General features: G+C 41.4%; 1 protein-coding gene across 4 annotated transcripts in view; it reads right to left on the bottom strand.

The window, feature by feature from the left end:
* OCA2 (OCA2 melanosomal transmembrane protein) overlaps nucleotides 1-17,702 on the bottom strand; it is a 205,771-nt gene that overhangs the window by 170,381 nt on the left and 17,688 nt on the right. For all 4 annotated transcript variants that reach the window (XM_080585517.1, XM_080585519.1, XM_080585520.1 and 1 more), the window contains exon 2: nucleotides 10,174-10,463. In XM_080585517.1, coding sequence (XP_080441643.1) covers nucleotides 10,174-10,442 — 269 coding nt within the window. In that variant the 5' untranslated portion in view covers nucleotides 10,443-10,463. The remainder of the gene's footprint in view (nucleotides 1-10,173; nucleotides 10,464-17,702) is intronic.

Below are 17,702 nucleotides of genomic sequence, written 5' to 3'. Positions count from 1 at the left end.
ATCAAGACAAAGAATGTCTGTTATTGGTCCTATCCTGGCAGAGGTGCCATGGAGCACAGCTAATTCAGACAGTTAAAGACAGAAGAAAGTTTATAAGTGTTTTATTTCTTGAAGATTACTCCTTGAATAATCTATTAATTTTCAATCAAAAGCACACGTTAGCATTTTGAAAAGCATGAAATAACAGGCTTTTCATCAGAAAAAAAAAAAAAAAAAAAAGCAAAGTCTGTCTTTTGCTTTGCACTGGACCAGTTACACAGCTGTTTGATTATAAAATCAAACATATCAAAAAGGTTTAGCGCTCTTAAATTAACAGCATCTCCAAATAAGAGAAGTCTGAAAGGCACATCAGATGCCTGAAAGCTGGATAAAGTGTAATGCCAACAAAACACAGTTTCTCACATATATCTTTTGAATAAAACAACTGAAGAAACTGTTGCAAAGATAAACAGCCACTGCACTAACAAATGTCTTTTCAATATAGTCTGCACAAGCAGTTTGCAGAAAGAAATTATCAATAGGGCATGGTATAGCAGGAAATCTGAAGGGCACTCTGACAATATGAAAACACAAAAGAAAAAGAAAGGAAAGAAAAAGAAAAGGAAAAAGAAAGGTAAGCAGATACACTAAGCAGAGGAGCAATGAAGTGGGAGGAAAAAGAGAGAGAGAACAAGACAAGAGAGAGACGATAAAATGACCGGCACCAGTCATCGCTCTTAAAAGTTGTAGTGTATAGGTAGCTCTTCTACACCTCCATAATCAGTATGGAACAACAGTCGTTCCTCTACACAAACAGAACAACATTAAAGCCCAGATAATGGCATTGCACTTGACTCATGGCACTTAAAAGTAGATTACAATTTATAGAATTATAGAACGACTTGGGTTGAAGGGACCTTAAAGATCGCCCAGTTCCAACCCCCTGCCTTGGGCAGGGACACCTCCCATCAGACCAGGTTGCTCAAAGCCCCATCCAGCCTGGCCTTGAACACTTCCTGGGATGGGGCACCCACAGCTTCTCTGGGCACCCTGTTCCAGTGCCTCACCACCCTATGAATGAAGAATTTCCTCTTGATCTCTCATCTAAATCTCCCCTCTTTTAGTTTAAAACCACTATTCCTGGTCCTATCATTATCTTCCCAAGTGAAAAGTCACCCTGCAACCTTTTTGTAAGATCCCTTTAAATACTGAAAAGCTGCAACGAGGTCTCCCAGGAGCCTTCTCTTCTCCAGGCTGAACAGCCCCAGCTGTCTCAGCCTTTCTTCATAGGAGAGGTGCTCCAGCCCTCTGATCATCTTTGTTGCCCTCCCCTGGACCTGCTCTAACAGATCAACATCCTTTTTGTGCTGGGGGCCCCAGACCTGGACATAGCGCTCCAAGTGGGGCCTCACATGGGCAGAGCAGAGGGGCACAATCACCTCCGTCACCCTGCCTGCCACTCCCCTGTTGATGCAGCCCAGGATGCAGATGGCCTTCTGGGCTGCAAGTGTGCACTGCTGGCTCATGTTGAGCTTTTCATCCACTAATTGCAAAGAAATGTTTTAAAAAAACAAACCAAAAATAAGGTGTATGAGAAGCAGAAGTATGTCTTGTACTATTTTAAGGTTATGCAATCTGAAAATTAATCAGAATAGTGAAAGAACTAAAGCTACAGGAATTATCTCCTCTGGAAGCATTAGGTAAAATTGTTGGCTGGATAGGAAAAATATCATTACACATAGTGGAGATAAAAGAGCAAATTTTAACTTAAGCCAAAAATATATAGACATTAAATTTTAAAAAGGCTATAAATTTAGAAAGGAAGGATAGACTCCATCAACATTTCTTCTTCATTGCTATAGGTATGGTTTAAGTCTCAACCCTGTGGTGTTACTGCAGTTTATATATTAACTTCACTTTGGTGAACCAAACACTGAAACCTCAACAGGACAGGCTATGATGTGACTAAGATCATCCTTCTTGATAACAAAGACCAAATGTGGTGTAGACCGTGATACTTTGAAGATCTTGTCCCTGAAGAAATGCATAGATAGCAGAGGCAGGAACCTGATGACTAATTCTGCATACAAGTAAATGCCTTTACATATAAGGAAGCTGGTGTCAGTAGTTTATTTTGATGACCTCAAGGCATTACTTGTATGACCTAAATCTCCCTAGATTCATACAGTGCTTGACAAGTATGAAGACCCAGAATTCTCTTTTCTCTGTCCTGCCTGTTTGAGCCTCTAAAACATTTGTTGGATTGACACAACAAGAAAATTCACTCCCACTCTAAATTGTATATAAAGTGGTACATTTGTTAACTGCTTTTGATGTGGAACTCGTGTTCTGCCTCACAAATATCATATTTCCAACTGAAGGAAAGCATGACAGGTCCAGTGACATTAATGGAGCTCTTTCAACTGTTGTTGACAGACCTACAGGTTCGAAGCTGTGACTAGTACCATACCCAAACACACAAATGCTTATGACAATCTTTCTTTTCTGCCAAAGATAGTCTGTCTTCTCAAAAAATAGGCTAGTTGAAATATTTCTGGCCCTATAATCCTCTTCAATACTGTTATACAACTATGAACAGATTTGCAATGGGTGTATGTTGTTATTTATTTTGTGGTCAAAAACAATAGCTTTCAACTAGCTGATGTTTAAATTTTTTACTCTGAAACATCCCTATTACTTACAGTTCTGGCTTAGCTCGTATCTGGGGACAGTCCATTGTGCCACTCCGCATTGAGAGTTTGGTCTTATTGACCTGCACTAACAAGCAGTGGGAGCTACTCTGTACAGTACACAAAGAGTGTACTGTGCAGCCACTCTGTACAGCTCAGCAAAGAAGCCATGTGCTACCAATAGATGTTACAAAACTGTGTATTTATGTAATATTATGACATATCCCTGCTGTTTAGGTTACACAATTAAAGATGCATCAGACAAAACAGAAGAGCGTTCTCTGTTACCCTCCTTTCTGGGTTTACAGTTCCTTTTATCAGACTAAATTCAGGTTCATGCTTTTCTCTCTAAGAGGTTTACATGATATACCAGCTGTCAATACACTCCTAAAGAGGATTGCAGCTCACATGTCATTGACATGGCTGAGGAGGTAGAGTTGCTCCTATCACTACTAGAAAGATTGGAGACAAAAGAATATTTCAAGCTGCTTTTTCGTTTTATTTTATTAGAAGAAGAGAAAATCAATTGCATAAGACCAGAAGAGTGGGTAGAAAAGTCACCGAGAAATATTTACCTACCTCATTAAAGGAAGCACCGTATGAGGTAAGGATTAGACTTCTTACAATAAATTCATATTTAACATAGCGCTTCCTTCTCAAACAGCAAATGCAGCAAATGCTCTGCCACACATAGCAGTTCAATATAACTGCCAGCATGGCTGTCTGAGACAAATGCTTTCATACTACATCATTGCCAGAGCTTCACTTCAGGCAAGGGAGCCCTTACAAAAACTCTCCTGGATGACACCAGGAAGTGACTGGCAGATGGACTGTGTTTACTGTCCCTACTAACTGGCAGAGAAAAAGGGAATAGCTCAGAAAGTGTGAGCAAAACCCTCAGCCCTGCACAGCTGCTTCTGAATGATGCTAATTCACAGGCAGTACTGAGTCAGTTTCTTCTGCTGCATTTCTGAAAACTGTGAGTTTCTGTAAGTGCCAATCTATCTATTTTCTATTTCACCCTGCCTGAAAGAAATATAAAATGTGCAAAGGGAAAAAAATCAAGTACATTAATTCTGAACCTACCCACTTTTGACAGGACCTGGCTCCAGCTCACTATTCTGTCCTTGACTTAGCTCTGACCTGCTGTGGACAGAGCTCTGTGTGGTCTCTGACTTCTGCTGGTCCATTAGCACAATTATTCCAGGTTGCTGATGAAGTCCCATTAGTACCTATCAAGCAGAGAATTGCTTGCTTGGTCACTGTAAGCATTTTGGTGACTCATTTATCAGCTTTTGCTGTATTTCAGAGTAAATCACTTGAGCTCCTTATGAATAGCAGTTTTTGGGAAAAAAAAAAAAAAAGAAAAAAAAAAGATTTGCCAGACCACAGACTCTGATCCTTTTTTTTTTTTTTTTTTAATTCACTGTCTAATTCTTTCCATCTCCACTTATCTATTTTTCCATCAAGTACATTCAATTTAACATGAACTTCAGCTCTTAAATGTATGACTGCCACCATCCTGGAAACTTCTGCAGTAGCTGAAGAATGATTTCCAGTGCTTCTAATGCAAGAGGACAAACCAATCTGATGCTAATTAATTCTAATGGAAAGGCATTTAAAGTGTTGGGCAGACTGAAACACATCTCTATCACCAAGCAGAACTGTGCCCTAAAACAGTAAACTATGAGAAGAAAAAAGAAAGAAAAAAAAAAAAAGAAAAGAAAAAGAAAAAAAAGAAAAAAGAAAGAAAAGACAAAAGAAAAAAGAAAAAAGAAAGAAAGTAACAAAAGGTTTCTTTTTGTACCCAAGGGTAGGATAGTTTAGTGTGGGCGGGGTTGTTTGTTTGTTTGTTTTTGAAGGATCGTGGACTTCCATGTTTTTATCTTGCTAACATTTCTAATTTTTGTTGGAAGATGCAGTTGTAAATACTCACTAGTACAAGGTATTCAGAGGAAATAAGGAGTGCCATTAGGTCTGCTGGCTTGTTTCAAGGTTTGGGACTGACAGTTTGTTAACTGCAGCTTTGGGTACGTTAGGATGTTTTATCATAACTGGGGACTGGTCGCATTAAAGCCTGGCTTACAACCATGGCATTAACTTGCTTTTATCTATCTCATTCCACAGTTCACCACACCCTGGTCTCACTCTATTTCACACCATTTCGGCTTTGCCCAGCGTCTCTCTGTAGCCACATACAAGGGCTTGCATTCATCCTTCTCAGTATTGCTACTGTCTGCATTTTCATGATATCTCTCCTGCCAGATACTTCTCCATCCACCTGTGTCCCAGAGCCCCCTCTGCGCTCAGCAGCAATTCTCCAGGAGCCAGTCCCGGGCAGAGGCTGTGGCAATATTTTTTGGCAAACACTCAGTATGAACTAAGATACCCCAGCTCTCACCTAGCTACCCTAACTACTGGGAGCAGCAGTATCCTGCAAACCCTTCATCTCTCCCTTGAGACCCTTTTGTCTTCAACAAAATAATCACTGGAAGAAGGAACAAGAGAAAGAGAGAAAACAATGCTGATTATCAGGAGATTTACTTAGAAACTAGAATGCCTAGCTCACAGTTCCTCTTTCAATGGACGTTTCATGACTTAGAGAGATAAAAGCATACAGAACAAGGCATACAGAACAGTTTTTCAAAGAAAAGGCTTCACTGAGGTATACTGAGTGACTGAGTTATTTGCTTCATCTTGCACTGATAGCTCCTCACATCAGCTATTTAAGCCCCATGCATGCCCTCCTGCTCATCTGTGATTGCCTCTATTACATTTCTTCTCAAAGTCTGGCTGTCTTGTGGGTTTAACCCTTCAACCTTATAATGTTAAAAAGAAAAAAAAATAGAAAAAAAAAATAGCTGACATTAAAAGCCTTTCCTCCTGTTTAAAAAGAGGTTTACATGTGGAAACAGCTGTCAGACCCCAAAGAGGATTGAAGCTTGTAGGCTACTGGCATCTTTCCACAACCGACCTAAGAGGTCTAACTAAGAAGAACCCAACACCCAACATAACCATGTTATTAACCATTAGAAAGAGAACAGCTGCTTGCAAAAATCGAGTTTTTCTGCAATGTCACAGGAACTCAGTTGTAATATTTGATCTCTGTAGGTTGGTACACTGTAAATTTTTCACTTAGTGTTGAGTTCAGTTTTTAGCTTGACAGTGGAAAAAGTGTGAAGCAGTTAATTAGTGCCTCCTAATTCCTTCAACAAAGCACTGAGATACAAAAATTAATATTGGTGGATTTTTGCTTACAAAAATGTCCTGTCAGAATCAAAAAGCAGTTGAGTGGCTACAGGGGACTGCTAGGGTTTTAGTCTGCTGATGATAGAACAGAAATGGTAATACATGACTAATTTGAAACATTGTAAATAATTATAACAAACAAGCACTGAAATGACAAATAGTACACAGAAACAGAAGAACTAAAGAACTTTGAACACAGGAAAATTCATCATGAGTGAGGTTTCTGTCTGTGTATTTTGTTAACAGAAAAAAAAACATTAAAATCAGTCTTGTGCGGGACGTACATCTTTTGCTCAAGTGAAGCCCAACATTGCCCTTAAGTTATGTCATACAACCACGTTTCTGCCATCCTTCTGCTACCACTCTCAGAAGCTCTTTTCCAGGAACTGGGGAACAGCTAGTTAGAAAATGGCAGCAGAACTTTCCAATAATCTATTTGCCTATTTTGCATAACATTGTCTTTCTTTTATACTTCCTACCGTTCAAGCTAAAAGTTTGCTAGAACTGCTGATTGCTTCTTTCAAGGTACAGCTTCAGTTTTTGAGGGGGATTTTGTGATGCAGTAGGGGCAAATGCAGAGAACTGTAATCTGAACTGACAGAGTCTCTGCAGTCCTATGCACCCACACAGTGTGCTCACAGCAAGCTGTGTTGTGGCCACATGCCTCCATATTAGCAACAAACACTTGAGAGCATATTCGAAATCAAATGAACCACATTAGATCAATTAGCAAAGACGTGACTTCTTCGATATTACTTGTTCACTGCAGTGTCACATCATTTCAGGATCCTCACAGGAAATTCAAAACTCAGAAACATTCACTACTGATAAGAAATGAAAAGAAAGACAAAAGTGTCACCAGTCAAGCAGTGAGCAATATCACTAGAAGCTACACGACAAAGATGTATGTGTCAGTTTGCTGGGAAGTCACTTATCTGTCCTGGACTCTTCTCTAATGTTTGCATGATTGACATGAAAAATCAGAATGGTTCCTACATAAACATGCAATTATAATGTGAAGACAACTGCTTTCCCTGTGTGGCTGTTGAACAGAAGAAAATCCCACTTTATTCTAATAGCCAAAGATCAAAATTAGTCTTAGGACACATAAAGAATGTTTTGAATGTTTTTGAGCTATTTTTTCCTCAGTCTTTTTCCCCTGTCTGAAGGAGCTTTTAAATTGTCACATAAATTTTACTTATTTAGACAGTAACCATGTCTTCTTTTGACATCGAATTTTAAGTTGCATAAATGTCCTTTAAATTAGCAATATGTCATCATAATTATAAATCAAAACTAAGATTTATAATCCCTTACTCCTAAAGGCATAATTTCACTTTCTTACAATAGAGTACAATAGCTTATCCTCTCCCAGCTTCTCCAACTAACAGGAAATGCAATTGCAATCTTTCTGTTGTATTGGTGCAAACCAAGAATTCAATAGAGATTTTTAACTCACTGAACTTCTCATTGCAAACCAATCATTTCCCTACTGATCCTGGGACCACAGATTCAGGGTAAAGGAAGAGATGGATTTGCTTGATTGTTTTTACTTTTCCTTACAGAAGTGAGCATTACGTAAGTGAAACTGAAATACAGGAAATATACTGAGAGAAATAGTTTTGCCTGATGAAACACAAATTCAAGCATATTCAAAAAAAAAATGTATTGTTTTTTATCCCGGGGATTTATCTTCTTAATGAGGCATTAAGTTAAAGAAAATATTTCCAAGGACTATCTCATTAAATAACCAACAAATTCCAGGGACAAATTCATCTAAATATAACTTCAGTGGAGTTATTCTAGGGCTTGGTTTCATCACCTTCTTTTCATTGTCTAATTTCTCATGAAAAGTTCACAATATACTCAATGCACAACTGCCATCATTTTTTTATTTTCTTTTAAGAAGACACCATTATTATCTGACCACCTAAAAGAGGTACACCCAGAAATTACATCAAAAAAAGAGAGGGACCAAAAGGCCAACATGAAATGAATGCCACAGGGCCTGGTTACTTTATTACCCACTCTTCCACTGCTTTTATATTCCAAAGAAGGACTTCCTTTTTTCAGTAACATAGTTTTAAATGGCATCAGAAAGTAATTGGTTACCAGGGATTACTATTCATCTTATTTCTATAGAAAAAATTATTTCTATGGTGCCCTTTGAAGCTCGCTAACTCCTAGGCTGAAAGCAGCTGACATCACCCCCTTCCAGTGGATCAAAAAGGAGGATTTCAGATTTGGTTGACACAAAGATACGTTTGGCTTCTCCTGTGGAAGCAGCACTGCTGCTGATGAGACCAACAAGACTGAAGAGCCTTTCTCTGTGGACACAGCTTGTACATGCAGAGACAAGATGGAAGAAAATAGCCTGTGCTTTTGGAAATGTCAGGGCTAACCAAAATAGCATGGCCAGAGAGCAGTGTCAAACCTTCCTGCAAGGTAAGAGACTCGGGAAAGTGTCATGGCACGATGTCTATAGGCTGAAAGGCACTTTCACGTACCAAGATGATACTGAGATATTAATGAAAAAAGAGCCTGATTGACCCATTATGCAAAGGCTGAGGAGAATGAATGAAGTTCAAAATTAAAATCCAAACTTCAAGGGTGTTTTGCACTATGTTAAAACCTGGATTTCTTAGTAGACCACTATATACCACACAGTGCAGTTCAGTGTAAATAAACACCTCAGACAGATGCAGTCCCACTGAACACCACTAGACCTCATTTGCTGTGCAGTTCAGAGGAACATGCCTGCGTTTCCTATAGTGAGCAGTACTGGAGGAAGTCTGTTCCTAACAAGAAGGCTGACTCTTATTTCAGTGTGCAGGATGTTCTGTGCATGGTCCAGGACCACTGTGGGTGGTCCAGTCTTCATACAGAGCCCAGGGAGACTAATGCAATGTAGCAAAAGCTGGAGGGTATTGTTCTTCAATATGTGATGGAAATGAGAAAGCATTTTGACAGGCAGGCAGCTCAAGACAATACACACACTAACCATAGTATACCTACAGGATTAAGCTGCAGTCAAATGAAAATGTTCAGTCCAGAATAGGGTGAATATCTACCTCCCTGAAAAAAAGGACCTCAGTTAACTCAAGAACACCTTCTTAAAGGTAATTTTTGCAACTGAGATAAATCCTCTGTTCTGTTAAATAGTTTTTTTGGTTTTTTTTTATAAAGTCTTGTCTCAGATCACATTTGAACAATTCAGAAAGCTTAGGAATCTTATCCCTGAAAGATAATTCAGCAATTTAAGTTAAGTAGATGCATTAAAACAAACCATACAGACATGCTAGTTTAGTGAACCTTTTTATGGGAAAAAAAAAGTGGGGGGGGATTTACTCTCCTCCTTTTTTAATGGTTAGTAGGTTTCATTGCAAGCAAAAGAACAATTGACATTAAAAGTTAGTACTTATTCCACTGAAACTCATCAAAAATCTTGTGAATCTGCAAAGGTTTATCCATGGTTTTATCTGCATTCTGTTGAGTAGTCACATTGATTAAAGGGTAATTACTCATAATAGAGAGGTCACATAGATCGCAATAGTATTTTAATTGCAACTAACATACATTGGCTAAAATATACACTACTAGCCAGATAAGATTCATCTCCACAAAAAAAAATAATAATAATAATAATAATAATAATATATATATGTGAGATATTTATATCTCACAGGAGTAAGAGAGGTAAAAATCAAACAAGGAGAAACTTCAGGAGATCCTTTCCCGAACCCAAATATATTTCTATAAAACATCAGATATATATTTGTCTGTAAGACGGCATAGGGATATTTCTTTAATTTTACGCCTATTCCTGAATCTCTCACGGTGACTATATTTTACTCAACAGGAAAAATGTTATCAGAAGGCCTGGAGCTACTGCCTGCCCTTGCAGGAAGGTGGGTGCAGCTTTCTGAAAAAGATGGGGGCTGAGGCCTGAAGACTGCTTTATCCCTGTATGTTTTGTGACACCTCGTGACACCAAGTAGGGAAGAAAAGCCACATGTCTAATCTTGAAAAGAGCAAAATGGGCCCATAGCTACTATTAAAGCTGAGATTAGTTCAGAAATACAGGGATCCACCACCCCCCTAAGGCAATTAAGACTGCTCTGATGTCCCATTAAGCTTTCCATTCTCTTTGTGGGAGAAAAAAAACATTTTTTATTGACAATACATATCTTCTCTGCAAGGAAGTAACAATGAATTTGAATTAGAATAAAAGTATTCTGTTTGTCCTAATTCTTACCTTCCCTGTACGGGAACTTGAGTGAAATCCTTCCCCAAAGCAACACAGTCATCCTCCCCTATTGCTCTATTTTCACAAAGTGTCTGTGGCTCTCCGAGACTAGCTACCATGCCATGATATTCTTTTAATAGCCGCAGCTCATTGCAACTTCTCGTCCCCGGTTTGGATGCCACTGTTGCAGATAAACCGGTTTCATGTGAAGGGGTCTGATTCAGCTCCATCTCTTGTTGTCTAGAAATTGTACTGTCATCTTTGTTATCCAAGTACATCTGTCCCTGGGGGGTGTTCTCCTAAAGAAAGCGAAAACAAATATATTAGGACTAAATTGAATTGACTCAATGTTTGCTTCAGTACAAGTGTGTTAAAAATGCCAAGCAGTAGATTTTTTTGTGCACCTTTGGATATTTCTCTTGTTGGTCTATTTCCACCAGGAATAAATCCAAAGTTTTAAACCTCTTTGCAACTTCAAAATTAGTCATTATAAAAAGCACATAAATATATAAAGAGACCTTTTCCATGTCTGCCATGATTTTCTCCCACAAATTTTCCAGGAACTTGCATTGACCTGTTCCACACAACAAGCCATAATCACTTACGGATCAGCGAGGGCTGGCATTGTGGCTGGTTAATGAGAAACAAATGCAGCCACAGAGCTATCAGCGAGCTTTGGGTTTTACTTCAGAAGCACATAAATACCAATTCTTCAAGATCTGCGTGCGTGGAAATCCAGCTTATGCCAGGAAGAATTAACTCAGATTTACAGACCTCTTAACATTGGGAAAGTGGAACTGGGACCAAAATTCTGGCCAAATTTGAAGTGGAGATTTATGTGCTGAGAACATCAGATATGAAAGCAGTGAGACCCAAGCTCCTGTTGGATGCAGCAACTGCATATGCCAGCTCTTGTGCCACCCAGAACCTGGGCACAGGCCTGGGTCCAGCAGGGACTGTCACAGAGGCCACGGGCTCAGAAAGGCTCCCCCTGCAGAACACCTGGGGTTGTGCTAATGCCATTTCACCACATCGTACAACTTTTACCTTGACCACAGCAGTGCCATGGCTGTACTGAAACCACTGCTCCCTTCCCGGCCGACAGGCTCCCTCAGAAAGCCGCTGTCATGCTGAAGTGCTGCCACAGGCAGCAGCCCCTCATTACGAGATCAGATATTCAAGGTTTCTGGAGACAAAATGCCATTTCACCAGCTGCCAGCGGCGCTTATGAAATGTGAATCCAACCTTGATGAAAATTAGGTCCTATTATATGATTATTAACAGTGATTATAATAAAACTTAGTGCGTAACAGTCAAAAAGCTTTTATACTTTGATCATTAAAATTCAGTATGAAAAGTTACAAAAAAAAAAGCACTTCAGAATACCACAAAGTGCCCAAATCAAACACGGAGACCGAATTAGAGAGCAGCCCTTCTAGAACACATGCTGAGGAGCCTAATTATGGGTCTATTTAAGTGCAAAGTGGCAAAGCCACCACAGAAGACAGCAAGAGCCCGGGACACAGGCCTGTCAGCCTTGTGTGTCCCCACACCAGGGACAGCAGCCATTTTGGGGCATGTCCCCACTCCCCCCTCCAGGGACCTCAGCAAAGGACAGGCAGGTAGACCTGCAGGGCCATGGGGCAGAAATAGCACAGTAATAGGAAACAGACCCAGCAGGAGAAATCACTGGAAATGGAAATAACGGAAAGACAATTGTGGCTTTGTGCAGCTTTGAGCTCTCCCAGCCTTACAGCTCAAAAAGGATAGAGGACCCTGAAAGGAATGACTGAAACACACAGTAATAGAAACACAGATCTTGGCTTCAAGCAAGAAGGGTTTGCAAGACAAATCTAAATAAGAATTTCCCCAGGTGGCATATCCTTCTCTAGTCCTTTCTATTCCCAGTATCCTTAGTTCTCATATCCTAATCTTCTTCACCTGACTTTATAAGGACCCACACTTAGATTGACTAATTTGACTCTTCCCATCATTAGCAGCCTGTAAAACATCAGCACAAATAAGCCTTTGCTTACTTGTCCTTTCTTGGTTTTCTTGAAAGAGAGGAGAAAGAAAGGGAAGGCAGTAGGGAGAATGTGTTGAATTACTGAAAGAAGTTAGCAAAGTTACTCCCTTCAGAGGGGTCCCATTTTGGGGCATGGCTGGCACACATCACAAAACACCAATGACACTTCAATTTTTGATAGATGATACTTTCCCCCAGATATTTCCTTGAAGAGACAAGTCCCTTTGTCACCCAGTATAAGGAGCAGAAACATGGCTGATGTAGTACCAACTACACCATCGCTGAGCTGGTCCAGGCCTTTTCCATTATCTGGAAAGCACTGAATATTGGTGATAAGACAAAATCCTGAGTGAAAGTCCAGGAAAGCTGGGCTTGTTGCATTGCACCTTGAGATCAAAGGCTGGTGGGTTGGGGTGGGCCAAGTCACAGCACACAGAGGCCAACACCACCACATCAATACCCTTATGCCACCTCTGGTAGGCTGCTGCCCTACTAGGCAGCCACTTGCTGCCTGTGCTAAAATCACAACCTGCCTTCCACCCTAATAGGTAACTTCGGAATGCAAATATTTCCAACTGCACATGAAAAATATAATTGTTCTTGTCTTAAATCTCAGTACATATATTTACTTACTGGTTTTATTAAGACTGTAAATTATAATTGAGATATCTTCCCACTTGTTAGATTTTTCATAACATTTGGTTTGTCTGAGCACCTGCTGTGAAAGTATACAGACTTTCAAGTGATGTCAGGCTGTGGAAACATGAGCTCCATCTGTACTAGTTTTTTTAAAGATGAGAACCTGAACACAACCTCTAAAATTGATCCTGTGTCACCCCAAAAAGTGGGAGTTTTATCTTGAGGTGAGTAAAGACTAAATTAGTTAGGCTCTTATAAGTACAGAGCCTTAGCCTGAAAGACATTTATTTTAAGAACTAACATCAATGAAAAATAAAAGAATGCCAAGGACAAGAAGCTTGAGAGAAAACCTGATGCCTGGATACCAAATCATAAACCACATTATTGCACATTCACAAAAGCTTTGCAAAAAAATAAAATAATACAGCATCATTTTGCCACAAGAGACAGGTTTGATTGTGATTACCCACGTAGCTAAAACATTGCTAAGGCAACTATCACCATGGTATCTAAGCTTCTAAGACATTGGTGCATTTACCATTCAAGAAAATCTCAAATGACTGCATTTCTCTGTAGTTACAGAACTTTTCTTCACTTTTATTTCTCCTTCCTTTTTCTTATTTTACAATGCCTCCATCAACAATGAGACATATGTGAGATGTTACCATGTGAAGGTGAGGAGAGTTCATTTGGGATTCATCTGGAGCCACGCACCAGCAAGGGTTTTTTAGCCACAGCTAGAAATTGATCCAGCAACCACTCATCTGGATTTTGACTATGAAAGGGCTAATACATTATTTAAGCAATATTTGTTATCCTTTTTCATCCTTTCCATCCCAGCCCAAGCAGTTGAACATCTATTTTTAAAGTACTAGTACAGAATTTCTTTTTCTGTTAAGTTTTCAGGTGCTAATAAGATCAACAGGCTATCTAAATTATTTTATTTAAGAGAGTTTGTGTAGCCTGCATTTTAGTTACAAAACATAATGCTGGAGGCAAATGATGTAGCTGGTAATATATCATTTAAAGCATTATTTTCCTGAGTTTCACTAAGTACAACATAGTATCTCTGCCATCAAAAATGAAGAATTTAATCTTAGAACCCATGAGGCTACAAAATATGACATCTTCTTGAGAGAACGTCCATAAGCAGTATGTTTTCTGTCTTGTGCATCTCATAATCTGTCAAAGCCTTTCTCCCATCAAGACTGGAAAAAATATTACCTCTACACTCAGTCACCTTTGCATTACCAGGCAGAAAGCCAAATTCTAAAAATTATCTATTGGAAGAAGGAATGTGTGGTGCTGCCCAGCGGTGAATGCCACCATGCCTGCCTGCCTCAGGCAACGGAGAACATGGCTTTTTAAGCAACAGTCATGTTCACCCCCCCAGGGCTCAGATGTGCCAGGGAACCTCTCTCCCAAGGCAAATTAAAGCCAGATCTCCCCTGCCTGGGAAGGCTCTCTACATCATCCAAGCCTAAATAAACTTCTCTCCCACCAAATCCTCTCTCAGCCTGCCTCTGTGCCAGGAGCAGAGGCCAGAGGTACAAGCTGCTGAGAAGAAGCTCACAAAGTGCTCACAGGGCATCCCAAGGCAGATGTGCCACCAAGGCAGCTTTCTATATATGCATCTCCCTCCGGGTATGCATCTCATGACAGCTTCCCCACAAGTCGGACAGGTAATACTGTACTGGCCTCATGTGGCAAAGATGCCTAAAAATTTTCTCAGCAGCAGGGAGGAGAGTAACAACTCCTGGTCTGTGGCCCTGAGAAACAGAGCAGGGCTTCAGCACTACAGCTCGTAAGTCCTCCCATGGCAGGGTTGTTTCTGCATGACCATTGCCATGCATAACCCTGACCCTGCTGCCCAAGGGACAGGCGAGAACCATTCCCAAGACCGGGGAAAAACTTTTCCCTAGAACTGCAGCCTAAAAAACAGACACCATACACACAGAAGCCCCCACACCAGCACTGCCAAAATATGCTTATTTATATTTATTTACTTTGCTTGAAGAAAAGGTGCTGGGATGTCTAACACTGTGATCTGCAAGCAAGAATTCTCAGTGTTTCTTATTTGGTAGGTTTTGCCTTATAAACAGAAAGTGTTTCTAACTGTAGGAAGCAGTTGAGACTGGTTTGGGCTTAAAGGGTAAAACAAATTATTTTGACATACATGATTTGACAGTATATTCCAGTACTGCCATTTTCCACAGAAACTGTGCCTATCCTACTTACAGGATCGCCATTATCCTGTAGGGTGGCGTTAGGGATTGCATGGAATAATGCTGCACAGAGCAGTCCTCCCTTGTGTGACTGAGTGGGAAGACTACAGAGCAGGGCTGGCCACAGCAGATTGTCACTACTTTTCCTTCAGTGTCTTTGGGGTCTTCTTTTCTTTGGAGGTGAGACAGCACGGAGCCATTTGCTGTGGCCTCATGCTTTATGTTGTCACTCAGGGATGGGTCCACGTGTGTCCAGGAAAGTGAGGAAGGGCTCCAGCCACAGTGCCTCGATGGAATACAGCAGAAGCCCCTAAATCTCACTGCTGCAAGACGGTGGCTGCCCTTTTGGTGGCTTCCTGCGGGTGGGAGGCAGCCCTTGATGGATCACAGCTCTTACTGACGTCCCAGCTCAGCAAAAGCCCTGACACCTTGCTTCTCAGACCTTTCACACACAGGACCATGACCTTGTTGATGCCTTGCCTCCTTTGGACTGCTATCCCATATGCGACCACAGAGCTCAGGGAAGATACAGGAGCAATGGCCTGGCAGGACAAATGTCCCTCGCTGCAGAGAGGTGGTGTCCAGGCTAGGAGATCCTCAGCTGGGGAAGGAAAGGGGCAAGGTGGACTGGAGAGTCAGAGTGAGTAAATGGGAGGTCTGCTTCAGGAGGAGTAGTGAGGGAAGCTGTGGGGGGTCCGGGCATGGCTGGTGACAGGGTGTGTGGAGGAAGAGAGGAAGATCTGGGGCTGGTCGTAATGGTGATGGTCATGGTCATGACAGGGAGGGCTGCGCAGTGGGCAAGCTTATTGTATAGACCTGATTCAAATAGCTTAACAGGGGGCACCATTTGCAGGCCATGAGACAAAAGACGAGTAACTCCGGCAAGAAACCACTTTCAGGCCGCCAAACAAAAGAAAATGACTTGGTGTTATTTTCCTGTCACACAGCTGCATCAGTGCAACTCCATGGGCAGCAAACTACAGCACGGGAGCAACACCAAGCAGCCCAGGTGGCAACTCCTCTACAGAACGAAAATGTCTAGTTGCATCCCAAAAAAGTGCAAAACTACTTGGTTGGCTAAGAAAAGTAGCTGAAAAGTGAGTAGGGAAAACCACGGCACCGCCACCGCGGCAGCACTGCGGGTACGCGGGCAGACGCTGACCCCTGCTGGCAGCCTCGCCGCCTGCCAGAAAAGGGTTTTCCCTGGAAAATAAATAAATAAATACATGCATACGTACGTAGGAACACACGTTTTTAAAGCAGGGTGTCCCCCGAGCCACACGAGGGTCCCCGAGTGGGGTGAGGAGTGATCATAGAGCAAGCACCCGTTTATTTGCACGCTTAGGGTGTGCAGAGGGGGGGTCTGGCCATCACTGAGTCACCCCCGCTTCAGGACTCACTTGGTTGTTCATGGATAAAATATCTATAAATAGCTGGGCGGCAGTGTTTCTGAATAGGCAGGAATGGTCTTATAGGCAGGAATAGGTTCTGAATAGGCAGGAATGGTATGCAGTTGAGGCAGGAAATGTTTGTAATGCGTTTTGAGATATTGATTAGCAGTGGTCAGCTGGATTTTAAGAATCAGTAAAAGAAAAAAGTTAAACAGTTTAAGGGGGTCTCATTCAGTCAAGTTGAAGATGTCATTGACACAGAGACTCCTGTCATCATCAGGACAGCAACTGAGCATTCTGTTTGAGAGCTTCAGATACCCCAGAAATTAGGCTTTTTTTTAAAGAAAAAAACATGTCCCTGCATATCTGCATCACAATGCCCTGCTCTTGCTTTATCTAAATAGTCAGTTTGGGAGCCTTTTAGGAGGAGTCCTTGTTGAAGGAATAATTTTAAATGAAGTGCTATCAGCTTGGTCATTAGGAGCAGGGCGCACTGTAGGCATAATGACAATCAAATGAGCCAGTTCCAAAAAAAAAAAAAGTAATTTCCTTTTTTGTCTTACTGCATCTGCAAAAGAGGTCAAACCAAAGCCCTTTCAAGCCAACAGGCAGAGTTGTCAAATGTCTGATCAGATACAGATAACTAAGTTGGGACACTTTGTAAGGTTAGGCCCCAGTTAATGCCCTGGGTCCGCATACAGCCCATGGAGAGACACAGGCACTGACCACCAGGCTCACTTGGCAGTGGGCACCTGAGACAGGGCAAGTGCATCATGCTCCAGACGTGCCTGCATCTCCCACTGATAGCCGAGGGACCTGGGAGTGAGGGAGATGTGTACTGTACCACAAAGCAATGCTGTACAGTTACTGAGGCCAACATCGGGGCTTGGCCATTTGAAGATGTGCTTAATGCTGTCACATCTCTGAAACAGTGCAGTTGTTGAAGCAGATTTCTTGCTGGTAAGCTGAGCAGGTAAAGGGAGAAGGAGAATGAAAGTCGGTATTAACACAAGTCGCTGGACAACTTAGGTGATGCTGTTGAAGAACTATAGCGGCATCATCAGCACACAGGGCCTGTGAAGCACCCTCACTGGAGGCGACATGGCTCCCACCTCTTGGAGGAGTGGGAGGGAGAAGCACCATTCCTGACGAGCCTGGAGACTCAGGGTGCTGTGTTAGAAGGAGGCTGAATCAGAAGGAAAATGATACAACATTCAAATAGATTCTTTTGGATTTAGGGCTTGGTCTTACTTTAGG

Source organism: Anser brachyrhynchus, assembly GCF_964034855.1.
Source record: "Anser brachyrhynchus genome assembly, chromosome: 1".
Taxonomy (NCBI): domain Eukaryota; kingdom Metazoa; phylum Chordata; class Aves; order Anseriformes; family Anatidae; genus Anser; species Anser brachyrhynchus.
Note: the sequence above shows the minus strand (reverse complement) of the source record. Positions and strands in the feature narration are given on the sequence as shown.